The sequence below is a fragment of the Phocoena phocoena genome, chromosome 11 (genome assembly GCF_963924675.1).
Source record: "Phocoena phocoena chromosome 11, mPhoPho1.1, whole genome shotgun sequence".
Lineage (NCBI taxonomy): Eukaryota > Metazoa > Chordata > Mammalia > Artiodactyla > Phocoenidae > Phocoena > Phocoena phocoena.
This window is the reverse complement of record NC_089229.1, coordinates 37,167,110-37,185,586: the sequence shown is the minus strand read 5'-3', so window position 1 is coordinate 37,185,586 and position 18,477 is coordinate 37,167,110. Positions and strand designations below refer to the sequence as shown.

Here is an 18,477-nt window from a genome sequence, read left to right as displayed (position 1 = left end):
AACATCTCCTGGGAGGGGTGGGAGGAGGGGATAAGAGCCAAGAGAGATGAGATTTACTTTGTTCCCATAGTACCCATTCCAAGTTCCAGGATAAGGGATCTCACTTTATGGGAGGCAAAAAAGAGTTTAAAAATTTCATTTTGGGAGAAATGTGTCATAATTCAAGGATCAAGAAAGAAATTACCTATTATTCAGAATCTCACTCAATAAATTCTGTCATGTTTGGGGGAAATTAGTAGACTTTTATGTAAAAAAATCACTAGAACCACAAATAAAACTTGGATTAGAATACAAAGTATAATTTAAAATTCAAGTCCTATGTACCTTTGGCCTGCTAGTCTTCAATAAGATTAAATCATATAATCTTTAAGACTGTTAAGTAATCAGACAAGAAATTTTAAGGGCTTACTAAGGGCCATGCAGCATAAGCTAACACAGAGCTACTATTTTGTAAACTAATTAAATTGCAGAGGTCAATACAAAGATGTATGATATAATTAGCTAGGGTGTGATAGTCATGTTTTAAAAGAATTCCACAACTGTAGTTCTAAACTCTCTCTCTTTTCCCAAACTACAGCATTTTTATGGTTGCTACCTAGCTTTGAGCCATAAGGCTCTGAAGAGAAATATCCAGTAAAAAGTAAATAGTGTGAATTTCAACACCTTTGTTACTGAATCTAGATTTACTCTTCAAAGATTAACAAAAAACAAATGAATTGTATGCATGCTAATATTAAGTATACCAAAGTAGACTATAAAATTTATTGGAAAACTCAGGTTAGAAATTCATCTTGAGAATACTAATGGCTTTTTTCTCTTAATATTTATTTTTAGAGAATGAGAATGAGAGCAAGCAAAACAATAAATAAATAAACTGCTTCAAAAATAAAAACTAACCCAAACATTCTACTTTTATCTTTGTTTTTCCATGAAATGAAAGTCAGATATAGATGTCAAACAGTGGTAGTAGTTTTGTAACATCACAAAACTATTTATACCATTTCTTTTATGAAAGCTGGCTTAATTTAGGAAGTAAACTCCTTAGTAAAAGAGCATGAAAAATGTGAAAAGAAATGAAGTTTGAAGTCAAAAGAACTTGGAGTAATATCCTTATTCATACCTTCAAAGCAAGTCATTTACATTCTGATCTCCCATGCTCTGATTTGTAAAATATTCAAAATGCCACCACCTCTTGATATAAAACTCACTTCATTCTGGAAGGGGCTTTGAGGTGTAATATTAACACCAGACTCATATATACTATGACTTTATAAACACTTTAGCCATAAGGCTTTATAAATTGTATTTGTTCTTTTGTTTTATCAAGATATTTAATATATGCTGGCTAACATGTTTATGACTATATGACTTGCCATATAAGTACACAATATAGAGAATGTGTTCAAAAAGCAAAGGAATAATTTTTGCTTTCATTTTATTATTTGGTTTTTTTGAACAACAACTAAATGCCAGATACTGTTGTAGGCAGAAAACACAGCTGTGAACCGGTAAAAAAGAATCCCCTGGCTTCACAGAATAGAATCTAGTGAGGAAGAAGGAGATAATAAACAAGACAGAAAAATAAAATATGCACTGTGTTGGATGGTTATAAGTGCTATGGAGTAAAAGCAGAGAAGAAGGACTGGGAGTATTAAGGAGGGGGCTATTATAATTTTAAATGAGTGATCAGTCATGGCCTCACTGAGAAGGTGATATCTGAGTGAAGCCCAGAATGAGTTGAAGGAGCAAGTCACATGGTTTTATGGGGAGGCAACTTTCCCAGGCCTAGGGAAGAGCCAGGGCAAAGTCCCTAAGGCAGTTGAATGCCTAACTTGTTGAAAAACAAGAACATCAGGATGGTAGGAGTAGAGTAAGTGAGCTAGACAATAGCAGGAGATGATATCAGATGGATAAAGAGGAGGAGGCAGAGATGTTAGACCTTTGAACCAGTTTAAAGACCTGGGATTTTACACTGAGATGGAAAAGCATTTCAGAGAATTGAGCAGATGTGAAACAAAATCTGACCTACCTTTTATCAGAATCAGGATCTCTCTTGCTGTTGTTTTTGCAGTAAACTGATAAGGTACATGGATACAAGCAAGGAGACTAGCAAAATCCTAATCTCTTGGAAAGGATGGTGACTCTTAAGATGTAGTTGTAGAGGTGATTATAGTGGTTCAATTCTACACATACTTTGAAGATAGAACTGAGAGGCTTAACTGCTAAACTGAATACAGAATGTGAAAGAAATAAAACACCAAGGTTTTGGCTTAAGCCCACATAAGATTGACATTGCTATTAACTGAGATGCAGAAGACTAAATGAAGATCATGAACGCAGTTTTGGACATGTTAAATTTCTGCATTTGACAGCATGAGTCTGAAGGTCAGAGGAAATGTCTGGATTAAAAACGTAAATTCCGGAGTCACCAACATTTAGATGGTATTTAAAACCAGGAGATGGAAGGGATCATAAATGGTGTCAATAGAGACAGAAAGAGAAAAGGTACAGGTATTGAGACCTGGAGTAATCAAGTATTAATGAGTCGGGAGTATGAGAAGTAACTAAAAATGAAGACTGAGGAATGACCAGTGAGGTAGGAGAAAAACCAGGCAAGTGAGCTGTCCTAGAGCCAAATGAAGAAAGTACAAGAAAAGCGTCTAATGATAAACAGGAATGGAGACTGAGAATTGATCACTGCGTTTACCAATATGGAAGCTATAGATAATGTTTGCAAGAGCATTTTAGATGAAGTTGATGCGGTGAATGCCTGAGTGGCATAGATTCAAGAGAAGTGAGAGGAGAGAAATTAGAACAAGTATAGGAAAAGAAATTTTTAACTTTCTCTGTAAAGGGAAAGATAAATGGGGTGGTAGCTTGGTAGAGCAGGGTTGTTAATAGATTTTTTAAATGGGAGAAATATAAGCATATTTAATGCTATTCGTTATAATCCATTACAGATGGAAACATTGATGATGTAGGAAAAAGAGGGAAAACGTTTTGTCCTAGAATAGCAAGAGGGGAGGAGATCTAGAACACAAAAGAGGGAACTGGCCTATTCTAGGAACATGGACGGTTCATCACAGTAGAGAATAAAAGGCAATAAAATAACTAGAAACAATAGTTTCAGAGAATTTACAAATAAATATAATATTCAGTGGATTATAGGCATTGTATTCTTATTACCACAGCATATTCCTAGAAACCATAATTGGCCAAGGTCTTAAAATAAAAAATATATATATGTATACTGTAAACACAGAACCTGACACAGAGCAGGCCCTAAAATATTTGTTGAATAAATAATAATTGTGTATTAAATGACTATGAATAAATTAATAAAGCTAAGGTGCATACCCTTTATAATCATTTGAAATTGGCAAAAGTATACAACATATTAAGCAGTACTAGAATTCCATCTTTTATATGTAAGTAAACAGAAGCCTGAGAAGTTCAATTGTTTTCTGTTGTCACAGGGTTTGGCAAAATTGAAACTGAAATCCAGGTATTGTAATTTCTAGTTAAATACTCTTCCCTGAAGCCTATACTGTCTTGCTTATTAACTTAAAAAAAGGCACATAAAAAGGCAAATTCATGGTATCATAAATATGAGGATTGGGATCCTTGAATAATTATATTCAGTATAATTATACCAACTCTAATAATCATTTCACATTTCATTAATAATTTTATTTTAATAAAATTTTCCTTATTAGAACTTAGGAGTAGTCCTGATAAGTGCTTTCAGTGGCCCATGTCTCTTAAAGGTTTCTACAGAAGTTTAATACTTCTTTAAATCTAGATGAACATAATGAAGTAAAGAAGATGGCTTAGAATAAAACAAAAGTAAGCCATGAATGGAATCCTGTTTGAATAGGTTACTTAACCTAGTAAGTTTCAGTTTTTATCATCTCTAAAATGAGAATAATAATAACAACCACAATTGGAATGTTTTGAGGATTAACTGAGATAATACATCTAACCAGTTTAATGAAAGAGCTGGTTTCAGAAATGAATATTATTACATCTCCTCTGATTCCCTCAGGTGAAGAAATTAACCCCAAATGAAATTTCAGCCAGATGTCTTAGCTTTTCTGCTCATGTTTAGAAAATAAACCATCTGTCCTTTTGTTAGGAAATTATGCAGTCTAACAATTTCATAGTTCCGGTTCAATACAGGGCTGCGTAATATACTAGTTCTGAGCTCCTATCCAACCTAAAGATGTGCCATCCCCCACCCCTCACACATACTTCAAAGCTTGAAACGAGCCTGAACTAGGTGTGAATTAGAGGATGAGGGCGTGGTGGTCTCTCTTTACTCTGACATCTGCCACCCATAGCAACAGTTTCTGACCCTTCTAAGAATCAGGGCCAGGGAAGGGGAAATTGGGGAGACAGATCACAGTGGTATGGGCTGACCTAGTTGTCATCTATGATCAGGGCTTTCTTAATGGCAAATACACAATCAATGAGCCTTCTTCTGGGGTGTGTTCGTGGCTTTCTCAAAGAACCCCTCTGTAGGTTCTTCCCGGGTTTTACTTGACTTGCTCTCAGTCTCTTCTCTGAAATCAATCTCCCACTTTGTTAGTCATTGTTCACCATCTAGAAACCTGGGCTTCTAACAGTCTACTCAGTCTGTGGGTTTACACAAAGATAACCCTAATAATATCCCCTCTTGAGGGAACCATTTGCTCTTCAAAAAATTAATCTTTGTCTTGATATTGGAGGAGCTGTAGTTTATCTGAGAAATGACTCTTCAATCTGCTGTAGAGGCAGGGGCATCTCCAGCCATGGCTGTGACTTTTAGACTTCAGCCTCTATATTCTTCAGCTTCTGGAGGAAACACATCAAGCTCAGAATGTTTCCCCTGAAGCCCTTCTCACTTGGCTAAGTTGAATAGGAATCACCCCATGCCTCATACATGGAGTAGGAGATTATGCACAGCAGACCAACAGCTATGCAAAACAGTTCTGTCTCTCTTTTAGCTTTATCAACCTTTGTAGATTCTTAAAATAGAGTTTTACCTAATACTGGATTTATTAGTTGGATTATATGTTAGCACATCCTGCAAATAAAGTCTTGTACCTCACTTATTTAGCCTCCCCTCAAACAGAAAGACTTCATTTTAATATCTGGATGCTTAAATAAAAACATTGCCTGGTATAGGCAGAGTGTTCAGAAATGTTAGCTATTACTATCATTCATCTTCTATTTATTATTTAACATTTAAAAAGTAGCTAGATGAGGAATTGCTCACAGAAAAAAATTATGAGAAAAAAGTCAAAAAGACTTAAGAATGAAGACAATGTGGTGTCATAAAAGTTAAGAGAGTAAAATAGTTTTTTGGGTTTTTTTTTGTTTGGGGAGGTAATTTTTGAGAAGGGAGTTAATCACAGTGTCAGATTTTGCAGTGAATTTTAATGAAACAAACCTATTGCATTCATCAATTGGTTACCGGTAGTATAATTTTTAGCAAGGTATTAGAGGAAAAGCCCAACTGCAGTTGCTCAAAAAGTGAATAGAAGACGAATATTGAGACAGTGAAAACAGACAAGTTGGGAAATAAAGGAAAATAAAAGATAGATTGGTAGCTAAGTGGAGACACAGTGTTAAGGAACTCTTTTATTGGTATTGTACTTGCTATCATTTACTTTTAAGGAATAGATTTGAATATGTTACCAAAAAGCCAGCTGAGAGGGAGAGGGAGAAATTGAAGATGCTTGAGACAAAAAAAGTCAAAGGAGGAGATGAAAAGGAGGGGATCAAGGATTTGGAGGGAAGTATTGGTCTTAAACAAGAAAGGCAATGCTTAAGATTGGAGAATATAGGTAAATAAAGACGAGTATGGGTATAAATAAGTGTATGGGGGTATGTGGGAAAAGAGTGAGTACTGAAGAACAACATACCTTGTAGCCTATGAGGGGAATGGTTATGAAGAATTAAGGACATGGGAATTTCAAGATGAAATAATTAATAGAATAACTTGGCACAAAGATGCCAAGGAACATGAAGAATGAAAGAGGATCACTAGATTTGCAAAATGTGTACCCATTGGTGGCATACAGGAGTGTAGTTTTAGGAGAATGGTGATGAGAGAAGCTTGATATACGGGTTAAAAAGAAAAGAGAGGGACTTCCCTGGCAGTCCAGTGGTTAGGACTCCACACTTCCACTGCAGGAGGCATGGGTTCGATCCCTGGTGAGGGAACTAAGATCCTGCATGCCGCACGACATGACCACACGAAAAAAAAAAGAGATATAAAGAAAGACAAATAAAGGGTTATAAATAACAGGAAATACAGGCTGCAGATGAATACCATTTCATTTGGCCAGGGGAAAAATACCTAACTGGAAAAAAGAGAAACACATTAAGAATAGAATAACTATAATCAGAGGTAGCAAAATATGCAGCATCTTTCTTTTTGACAGGAGCGAGGGATATAACTCTTGTGTATGTGGTTGTGGCATTAGGTTTCATTGAAAAGGAAGGAGCTCAATCCAGATGTTATCTTCTTAGCACAACAGGAAGTGAGGAAGTGAAGAATTGGGGAAAACCATTTAAGAGAGTGTAGTTAGGATTTTTTTTTTCCTTAAAGAATGATCAATCAAAGAACTTACAAAATTTGGTAAAGATTGTGGAGAGTAAGGATTTTTAGTGCTTTCAACTTGTGCTAGTATTCATTATTACCCAGTAAAACTTTGCAGTTAAGTTTGGCTAAGGATAATGATGATAATATCTATGGTAATAATAACAGCATCAATAGCTGCATGTAACATTTATTGAGCATGTACTATCTGTGAGGCACTGAATTGATCATTTGCCATGTTCCAGCTCATTTATTTCTCATAATGATCCTATGAGGCAGGTTCTATCGTTACTTGAACTAAGTACCTTGACCAAGGTTATTAAGCTAGTAAGTAGCAAGCCCAAAAGATACCTAGGTAGAGCGCCTCTAGAATAAAAGTGACTTCTGTAACTCCCTGTAAGTTTCACTTAAATATTTGGTATTTTAAGATGTTAAAATATAAATGTATCCCTCTTCTCCACAAGTAGCCTCTTTTAACTTAATTCCTCATCAGAATATATACTGGCACATCCCAGTTTATGAAAAATACCAGGTGACATTTTATAATGTTTAGGGTTTCTGAAGCACATACACACACCTCCTTTTAACTACTCCTAGGGTAGATATCATCCCCTCCTTCTAATTAAGGAAACAGAGTTTCAGAGAAGTCAAGTTACTTACCAGTGGTATCTCAGCTAATAAGTGGAAGAACTCCAATTCAAATTCAGATCTTCTAACTCAAGTCCAAAGTCATGGCCATTTAGTTCATTATCTGGCTATGTCCATTCTTTCCCCTCAACATTCTTTACATTAACATGTCTTTCTTAGTTTCAAGGTTCACAATCCTATTTCAAATTCCCACACCTCACCAGAACTATTACATTATCACAATAAGCTCTCCTAACATAAATAATGACCAAAATGATGTTAACTGTGTTTCATCTGTCTTTGTAATTTTTCCATGTGATGCTGCATTGCTTTGCACTCTGTCTCTGGGCTTGGTCAAGGGGTATTACAAAAAAAAAGAAAAAAAGACCCAAGCAGAAGCTTAAAAGTACTTGCTTGTTTCTGCTTTGCTCTTACTCCTTTGCCATCACCATGAAAACATGCAAAGACTAGGCTATTGAAGGATTAGACACATGAATAGAGTTGAGGGGCCCCTGCTGGTGCAGCTAAGGCCATCCTAGATCAGAAAGCCAGTTAACATACAGTTGACTGAGCCAACTTTCAGCCAACCAGTGGCATAGTGAGCCTAGCCAAGATCAATCCAAGTCAAGGTCAGCTGAATTCCATAAACCCAATATTTTGCATGACAATGAGGTTTTGTGTCGTTTGTTACATAGCATTATTTTAGCCATAGATAACTGATACATGAGTATTATATAACCTATCCTAAATCAAAATGGCAGAACATTATTCCTTCATTATTGCCTTATCATGTCACTAGTTCACTCAAACTTCTACTGCTTACCAAGTATACAAATGTCTGTCCTTAGCTTCCACCACACATATGAACAGGCTGCAGTCCTCCACTGTCACTATACAAAACTTCATTCCTACCCTACAGCCCTTCAACAAACAATCTGTTAGTTATTCTCCTTATTTAATTCCTATTTACTCTTCTCTTTTTAACTAGGTATACTGCTAGATCAACTGTCTCCTTTATGCAAATTAGGAACACCAAGCCTAGCCTGGAAAGCAGAACACAGGCTGAATTTTTTTTTTTTTTTTTTTTTTTTTGCGGTACGCGGGCCTCTCACTGCTGTGGCCTCTCCTGTTGCGGAGCACAGGCTCCGGATGCGCAGGCTCAGCGGCCATGGCTCATGGGCCCAGCTGCTCCGTGGCATGTGGGATCCTCCCGGACCAGGGCATGAACCCGTGTCCCCTACATCGGCAGGCGGACTCTCAACCACTGCGCCACCAGGGAAGCCACCACAGGCTGACTTTTAATCCCCCACATGTCCTTAAGCAGGGTCCTCTGTGCACAACTGTACTGCCTGACGCGAAATACCCTCTAGCCCTTTCTAACCTTTTCTTAAAAACACCTCTTTAATATCACTTTCCACATGAAACTTTCTGTAGTTAATAACATATCAGTATTATGGTGCAAATACTTTCAGTACTTCTATAATCTTCTGGTACTGTATTAATTCGGATCCATTTATATCTATTTCCTAAGTTCTGTGGGAACCAAACTATGTTCCTTTTTTTCTATCCCCTTTACAACATATGTAATCATTTAATAATACACAGAAGACCCTTAATATATGCTAAATCAGATGCTGAAAAGAAATTTTAAACTTTTATATCTAATGACTTTTTGCAATGGAAGTTTCACTCCCCTTACCTCTCCTTTAAGTATTCTTAGTGAACATATTAGTAATTGGTAAATATTTGCTCTGTTTTCAAAAATGTTAAAGACTGTTTATCAGTATTCCTAGCAAATTGTTCTAATACTCATTGACATACATATGCAGAAATTAGTTCATCTTTAGCATTCTGGATAAAACAAATGCAAGCATTTACGTATTTAATGCCTTATAAATAAATGCCTCAATTACTTATATTACTTTCCTTAATCATCACAAACTACCTTGTGAGGTATTAATATTAACTACTTTTTGTAGCATGTCAGTTTGAAGTCCTGACTCAAGCTAATAATGTATGATAGAAACGCATTACAAACCAGATCTTCCTATATCAATTTTTTTCCTCTTTCTACATCAAAATGCATATACATTTAGTTTAGTTTTACTTTAAAAGCCCTCACTATGGACCTGGTACTCTGCTGATCCAGAGGGTTGTAGGTGATTGAGATATACTCCTGTTCTCAAGGAGCTTATAGTCTAGGGTGGGAAACAGACATATAAACAGATAATGTAATGATAAAATGATAAGGGTAAGAAACACAGAAGACATGTATTTGGGGATTCAGAGAAGACTTCCTAGAACAGACAAAGTCTTGGCTAGGATGAGAAATGAACCAGACAAACATATTGAGGAAGAACTTAATGGGCAGAAAGGAATATGCTTGAAGGAAAAAGACTGGAATAGCATGATGTTTGTCAGCACACAGCAAGCAGTGTGCTATTATTCAAGCAAACAATGTGATACATTTACAAAAGTGGGAATGTTAGGACATAGAGCAAAAAAGAAATTAAGGGTCAGGTGCCAAAGAACAGAAAAGAATAGAGAGATCTGAGGATTATTTAAGAGAAAAAAAAACAGTATGGCCAAATTCAGAGATGGTGAAGAAAGCAATCAGCTATGAGGACTCTCAGGTGTCTGGGTGAGGAGTTAGAGCAGATTTGGTCGAGTGGGAGGCAGATGATAACTGAGTTTGGACATGTTGAATCTCAGGTTCCATGGAACATTAAATGGATCTGTGCATTAGAAAGGTAGAAAATCGGTGTATAGCTTAGAAACATCAGGCCTAGAATGTGGAATGATGTGGAATTATCAGTCCTTGTTAAACACAGTTACACTCCATCACATAATGAAAAAGTAAACAATATGACTACAAAATATTTTCATGGTTAGGATTGTTAAAATCACTGCTGCATGTGTTCATAAAAAATGTTATAGGAGAGAAATGACTAAAGCAAAGCACTAAATCATCAACAACTAAAAAATATTGTATAGGCAATTGAAAACATGATATGTCATAAAGTTTGACTCTGCTTTGAATTCTATCCCATGTTTGCTAAAACAAATTTTACTTTTATGTTATTGTAGTAGTTTTCAATTTTACATACTTTATTTCTGCCTCAAAACTCACATTTATGGGAGTCATTTTCTCCTTCCAGGTAAATGTCAAATGAAATGCCACCAAACAGCGCAGGTACATTGCTCACAAACTATTTTAAAAGATTCAAAGATACCAATTGAAGAAGAATTTTATATTCCTCTATTACCTGCAAAAAACGTATAGCCCTAAAGTTACAGATGAGGTTATTAAATACTTGCTTTAACAAATGACAGGACCATCACTATCTTTAAGGACCTGTGGATCGCTAGGGGTATTAAATATTTCTAATAGTAGAATACAAATAAATATTGAAAAAATGTGTCAAAGTATTTATAAAAGAGATTGGAACTATAACCATCTAAATGTACAGGCTCATAATCCCTAATCTATAATTCCCAAACTCAAATACTCTGAAAACTGATATTTATTTGTAAGTATATTGCAAACTTGATTGGTGGCAAAACCAGACCTTACTAACATGAGGTCATTTATAGTCTTTATATTTTCCACACAGTAGGAATATTCATAGAATTCTCTTCAGAAATATGAAAGTGTATAATTATAGGGTGCTTCCCAGAATCTGGCTAGTGGAGTGTTCCATAGTATACATTGTACACATACAAAAATTGGGGAAACTCTAAACTTTAAAACACAAGGGGTTTAGATAAGAGATTGTGCACCAGTATAATTAAAATTCAAGGGGCTTCCCTGGTGGCGCAGTGGTTGAGAGTCCGCCTGCTGATGCAGAGGACATGGGTTCGTGCCCCGGTCCGGGAAGATCCCACATGCCGCGGAGCGGCTGGGCCCGTGAGCCATGGCCGCTGAGCCTGCGCTTCCGGAGCCTGTGCTCCACAATGGGAGAGGCCGCGTCAGTGAGAGGCCCGCATACCACAAAAAAAAAAAGTTATTTTTTATAATATTACTACATATAATAGTAATATTATTATTACATATACATAATGCATATAACATGTTATTACATAGTACATATAAAATAATTATTTTATAAATATTTACTTATAAAATAAAATTGTTAAAATCTTAGTTTTAAGTTTGTGAGAATAAAGCTGAACTTTTGCCTTTTCTCCTATTTCCAAAATATATATATATATATTTTAAAAGAAACTGGTCAAAATGTTGTTTTCAGAAGAGAGGGTAATACATCAATAAGTTCAAGAAGTTTAAGCAGGTGTCAGGCATTATTAAAGAAAGACAAATAAAAAATATTGGACAGCAGACTTCCAAAGTACTATTATTTCCAAAGACAGACTACATAACTGAAAATGTAAAATACATATTTCCAAATGTCATAATAGTGTTTAAAAAGTAAGAAGGAGAAAACTATTCCCACATTCTTGTAATTAAAAGCTGATCAACAGGTAATTTTCTACCTCCACCAAAAAACAGATAAAATTTTCAAGAGAAAGACCAGATAGGAACTCATGTTTCAAATCCCCCACCACCGAAGTACCACAATTTTGTTTGAGGCAAGGTTGCATGTGAATTAATTATGTATTCTTAAGTTTTTCTCACCAAAATTTGTATATCATATCTACTAAGGGCAAAAGTAATTTTAAGAATGGGAATAAAGCAAAGCTTATTTAAGTCTTATCACATTTTCAGTTGCAGTAGGAAGGACAGAAGCTCCCAGGAGGCATACCTGTGGCAGGGCTGAATTGAGCTGTCTCTGGAGCGAATCTCTGTCATAGATGACATCCTGCAGTCTTTGCTGGGCAAGTGAGAGGCTTTCTTGGGTTTCCCGAAGGGTGTCTAGAAGACGATCCCTTTCATCTAGCATATTCACCATCAGCTGCTCAAAATGGGAGTCTGAGTCCGAGCCACTGCTTTGGGACCCCCTTTGGCTCATTGGGGTGTCCTCATTAATTGTGGGCATCACTTCACACATCATTGCTTAAAGAAAGTAAAAGGGAGGGAAGTCTTAGTAAAAAAATGATTTCCAATAATCCCACCTGACCCTCAACTCTCCAAACTCTTTGCAACTCATCAACCTAATTGTCTATTTCTCCTCCACCCACTGCCCCAATTCCAATGATGCTAAAAGTTTTAACCTCAATGAAATATGATCCACTGACTTCCTATATCTAACATGCTTTCTCTTTTCATGACAGTCTAAATATCTCCTACCTACAAAACACAGCTTGATTTAACCTACTTCTCAAAGTTTTTTCATGATTAACCCCACCTAATTCAGTTTATAATAAGATGTTACTAAGCTTATTAATTGATCACCTTTCTTTCCCTGCAAGTTTACAAATCACTTATAGCTAATACCTCCATCTTACCCTTATTCGTTATTATGTTGTTAACAGCAAGCATAGTGTTTGGCATTTAACAGGTGGGAAGTAAATGATGTTTGTATTAAATAATTGAATGAATTAATGTTCATTCTGTCATTCAGAAAATCCCCAAATAATTGAGTATTCATTTTATATAAAAATTAGCTTTTACTTTTTAATTTTATTAATTTTTTTCATACAACTAACTTAAAGCTTCTTGACTTTACACCTCCCATTTTATTATTGGATTGGCCAAAAAGTTTCTTTAGTTGTTAAGTAAAAATAAAAGACACATTTTTCATTTTCACCAAGAACTTTATTGAACAATGTATTTACCCTTTTGTACCACTACCTTCTGCCATTTTTCAGGCAACTTCATAATTCCATCTTCCCAAAACATTTTATCTTTTTGAGCAATGAACTGTTCCAGGTGTGTTTTACAGTCTTCCAGGGAATTGAAATTTTTTCCATTAAGAGAATTTTGTAAAGACCTAAGTAAATCGAAATCTGAAGGTGCAACGTCTGGTGAATACGGCGGATGAATCAGAACTTCCCAGCCAAGCTGTAACAGTTTTTGCCTGGTCATCAAAGAAATATGCGGTCTTGCATTATCCTGATGGAAGATTATGCGTTGTCTGTTGACTAATTCTGGACTCTTTTCGTCAAGTGCTGCTTTCAATTGGTCTAATTGGGAGCAGTACTTGGAATTAATCATTTGGTTTTCTGGAAGAAGCTCATAATAGAGGACTCCCTTCCAATCCCACCGGATACACAACATCACCTTCTTTGGATGAAGACTGGACTTTGGTGTGGTTGGTGGTGGTTCATTTCACTTACCCCACAATCTCTTCTGCTCCACATTATTGTACAGTATCCACTTTTCATCGCCTGTTATAATTTGTTTTAAAAACGGAACATTTTCATTACGTTTAAGTACAGAATCGCATGCAGTCAAGAAGGTTTTCTTAACTTATGTGGAACCCAAACATCAAAGTGATTAACATAACCAAGCTGGTGAAAATGATTTTCGATGCTTGATTTGGATATTTTGAGTATGTCGGCTATCTCCTGCATGGTATAACGTTGATTGTTCTCAATTAATGTCTCGATTTGATCGCTATCAACTTCAACTGGTCTACCAGACCGTGGTGCATCGTCCAGTGAGAAACCTCCAGCACAAAACTCTGCAAACCACTTTTGACACGTTCAGTCAGTCACAGCACCTTCTCCATACACTGCACAAATCTTTTTTTTTTTGCATATCGTTGTGTTTTTACCTTTCTTGAAATAATAAAGCATAATATGCCAGAAATGTTGCTTTTTTTCTTCCATCTTCAATATTAAAATGACTACACAGAAATTCACCAATTTTGATAAGGTTTTTTTAAATGCACACTAATATGACAGCTGCCACATACAGTCTAACAAAATTGTTTTGAATGAAGTCAAAGATAACTAATTGCTACTAGAGCCAGCTTATGGAAAAAACGAATGAACATTTTGGCCAACCCATTAATTTTATATACTCTCTTCCTGAATTCCTACAGTAGTCTACACAGAGTAGACAAGTGATTCTGACTGAATTAGACATATGCTTTATGAAATAGAGTGAGATGCATAAATTTGTTTAGGTTATTATACTACCAATTACACTTATTCCTTTGTTTCCTGTGAGCTGCTTTGTCTGGTTTCCATCCAAACAATACAAACTAACACTCTTTCAAATATTCCACAGAACAGATGCCATAAATTACATTAGCTAATGTAGCAACTTCACATCCTAACTGCTAATCAGGAGTCAGTCATAAAATAAATGAACTGTTCAGAATATTTTTAAATTATTTAAAATAGAAAACACAGACATTAAGATGTAACATTGACCTGTTGTGTAGCATTTTAAAAATCAGAAATTATCTTATTTTCTCTTTTCTATCTTTTGTTTTAAAAAAAATCAAATCCATCTCAATTTCAGTTGTTGTACTGAGGCCAGGAGCTGTTAATTAGAGGGCTTGGTTTTGCAGAAGTCTGATGTGGAGAAAGGCTGGTTTGGCTGTTGATCCTGGAGCATTCTTTGGTTTTATAATACATTGTCAATTCATTTTTCTGCCTACATATTCCTGTCCTTGGGGAAAGTATTTCTGGTGATATTTTCAAATAAAATATCAAGATTTAACAGCTCAATAGTTAATTATTTTTTATGATTCTTGATATAAATTGGGTTACTGAGGAGAGAATTCAATTATCTGTGAATAATTTGGTCAGGGCCCACTGAAAACCAGGAGAAACTTTTTAAAAGATAAAGGAAAGTATTTTGTGACTGATAGCCTATACAAAAGAATTAAGGCGGTGGTAAATTTTAGAACAATTCGAGGTAATGCTTTGAATTATTGCTCATCATTCAAAACACTGGGCTCCCTGAAGACCAGAACTTGAATTGTTCAATTTCTTATTCACCCTAAAATATAGAGCAGAGTAGATATATAGGATGTATTTAAACACAAACTCACAACACACACATGCACACACTCACACTCATACATTTGATATTATTGTTAACCACTTAATGGATGAAAATATATTTTTTGATTTTTTTTTAACCTGAATTTCATTCAAACAATATCACAAAGGTGGAAAAGATGAGACTCTTTTCTGTTACAAATTTTCTTTACATTAATTAAAAAGGAATTGGAAAACAAAACAAAAAAATGTTCCAACACATTTAAATATTTAAAGCAATTAGTTCACATACCATGCATAAAATCCACACACTGAACAGCTGTGTCATTCTGAGAAATCATTATAAGGAGCCAGTGTGTTTCTTTTTGACATTTAAGGTTAAAACAAAATACTGGGAGAGGAAATGGTAGCACAGTGACAAGCTGTGCCAAAACACTTGTAAGGTTTAAATTTAAGGTTAAACATTTTCAAAACTGTATTTTAAATCATATCCTTCCTGAAGAAAGCTATTAGCCTGCCTCTACTCTGAATTACTTATAACAACTTTAAATTCCAAAGAAAAACATAACTGTAGTGATTACCTCAGCTACAGTTTTCTTCTGAATATTCTACCCTAATTCTAACAAACGTCATCACCGTGAGACATTAGACATTCACAAACTTCAGGCTCTTAGATCGGTATAAAAGTTGGTCTTTGATTTAGTTAGTTGAAAGATGCTATGATGGAATTTAGAAAATCTACACTCAAAAGAACTTGATTCAATTTTACTCCCAAGGCATGTGAACCAGAGCAAGTCGCTTCATGTCTCCAAACTTCAGTTTTCTCTTCTGTAAAGTAGGAATAATAATGCAAGCATTTATTTTAGCAAGCCCATTGTAGGGGTCCAATAGGATACCTGACTGAGAACAGATTGTTAATTAATAAAGGACTATTACAAATTCAAGTATTTATTTCTATTATAAAATGACCAACATTCACCTTTGCAGAAAGAGTATTTTACCTTTATGATTCATTCTGCTTCCATGCCTAAAGGTTTAATTCCAATGGGTGCTCTAAACTTTTCAAATTTAATTGAAAAAAAAATCAAGCTATGCAAAAGTTACTTAGGAAATAAGATGAATACATGCTTCTTTTTCCTCACAGTCAACCCAAATAAGTAAATCTAAAGTCTTCTCATCAAAATTAGAAGGAAAAAATGTGTCTGCAAAAAATAAGGCCACTTTCATGAGCTAGCTTAGTTTCTCGCAATAAAACAGAATCTTGAGATTCTGTCTAATATAAATTACAAAATAGTTGTATATTCCTTAAAATATAGTATAACTTATTTCCTAAATGCACATTTTTAGGTATTAAAAGCAATTAAAAATCTGTATTCAATGTAAGAGTCAAACACCCTCTTACAGAATGGATGCAATCTGAAGCAACTTGCATAGTACAGAAGGCTATGGTCATTCAACCTCTAGTCTATTTCATATACCGCTTTTAACTTTTAGAATCATTTTCAATATTAAAAACTGCAGTGTACCACATAATTCCTGAAAAACCAGAAAGGGCATACTAACAATTTGCTTTGATATTTGTCTTTTCGTCATCCCCTCCCCAAAGTCAATTGATATATGGATTATGTTATACTCTTCTAGATGTTGATGCCCCTTTTCATTAAATTACTGAAAGTTTCAAGGTCTAGTTAGAGATTATTTTATTGTGAAAAGAAACAAAACAAAACAAAACACCTAGCTGGTTTAATTATCTCAGTGCTTAAATTTAGCTTGAAGAATTTTATACCAGGAAAACCAACTCCCTTTTTCTTAGCACATAACCTTGACTGTCTTCTAAATCCCTCATATTTCAAAATAAAAGTTTTGAATGCCCACTGGAGTCATTACCCAAGAGCTTTCAAGATCCAGTGTGTTTCTTAGCAATATGTGCTGTTCAAACAGTACCTATTCAGATATGACAGTGCTACAAAAGGCTTTTTTCTGTCAATGAATCACTTTATTCGAACAGATCTTTAGGATTTAGATCCTACTAGAGAAAAAGATGTAATTATTCTCTGTAGTCAGTTTCTTCTGCAAAGATTTAGTCTTAAGAACTGACCTATCTCCACCTCAGTTAACCCACAAGGAATAATTCAGTGAGAGAAATCCTAGCCATTGTCTGATTACATTACATGAATATTCCTCCTCCTAGTTAACTCTTTGAAGTCCCCTGTCCTCAGGAAATATTATTAACCCCTTTAATGGAAGCATTTTGCACTTTCTTTACCCCAGTTAATTTAGAGCTGGCCAAAGAGCCTGCACACACCATACGGCGGGCTGGACAGTTCTCTCTCAGCCACACCCCCCCCCCACCCCCGCCACCACCCTGAAGAAGTTGACTTCATGATGTCTGCACCAAAACTGTTCATCCTGCCCAACAGGAGACATCCAAGTAGGGAGAAGGGAGAGAAACAGGAGAAGGGAGAGGTTGGGGGTGGAAAGCAAGAGGTACGGAACAGTGATTGACAAGGAGGGAATCTGCATCTCATCTTCCCTGGGGGCGGGGTGGGGCCGGGGTGGTGGTGGTGGTGGGTGGGGGAAGGGGTAAAAAAAAATAAAGCCGGGGCGGGGGGGAACCGTGTAACTCAAATACAGTTTCTGTACCTAATGTCTGTAATTTCGGGTCCTGCTTCTTCAATTGATCACTGACAACCGCAGTCTCCGGCTTGAGGAGCGGGGAGGCTCACACCCGGCACTCGTGGACCATTTCCCTAGCAACGCGAGGAGAAAGGTAGCTTAGACAGTCGGGTGCCCCGGCGTCCTCTGGAACGTGCCCCGGCTGGGTGGCGTGGCAGCAGCTCGGCATCTTTCCGCGGCTCCGTCAGCAGCCAAAAGGAGAAGCGTCCATCGGAAAAATGGCATATTACAAATTTTGCTTTGGGAAGCAGAGCTCGGTTCAGACCATTGTCAAAGGGAGGAGAGGGGGAGGCGGCTCTTAAAGCAGCAGCGGCCCGATTGCCCGAACAGCCGCAGCTCCCCGCGTGCTGCTGGAGACCCGGGGAGCCGGCAAGTGGGGACTGGGTTTGACTTGTAGAAACTGAACCAAGCGACGCTGCTCTCCCTCCGCCACCGGGCCACCCAGAGTGTGGCCCCGAAACCTGAGCTTTGGGGAAAGGTGTGAGGACTATCTGGAAGGGAATTTCTCCACCCAGTCACCCACCCGGAGCCCCTCTGGAGTTTATGGCTACCACCAGGAGTTGGAAAGCTAAAGGGAAGCGAGTCCCCAGGGACGCGAGAAGCAGGGCAGGTCCCCTCCTGGCCCCCTGCCTATTTCCAAGCTAGGGTGTCTTATTTCACCTAAAAGAGGTGTTTCTTCTGCAGAAAGGCAAGCAGCCAGCCCCCCTACACCCAGCTTCGCCTCCTAGCCTCTT

At 36.6% G+C, this 18,477-nt stretch overlaps 1 protein-coding gene across 5 annotated transcripts in view; it reads right to left on the bottom strand.

The window, feature by feature from the left end:
• The window catches only part of PPFIA2 (PTPRF interacting protein alpha 2), a 473,000-nt gene extending 455,265 nt beyond the window's left edge, over positions 1–17,735 (bottom strand). For 4 of the 5 annotated variants that reach the window (XM_065886829.1, XM_065886826.1, XM_065886827.1 and 1 more), the window contains exon 1: positions 11,974–12,222. In XM_065886829.1, the coding sequence (XP_065742901.1) occupies positions 11,974–12,222 (249 nt within the window). Of the gene's footprint in view, positions 1–11,973; positions 12,225–17,710 lie in introns of those variants that run through there. The other variant, XM_065886832.1, reaches the window with a different exon arrangement.
• Between the last annotated feature and the right edge of the window lie 742 nt (positions 17,736–18,477).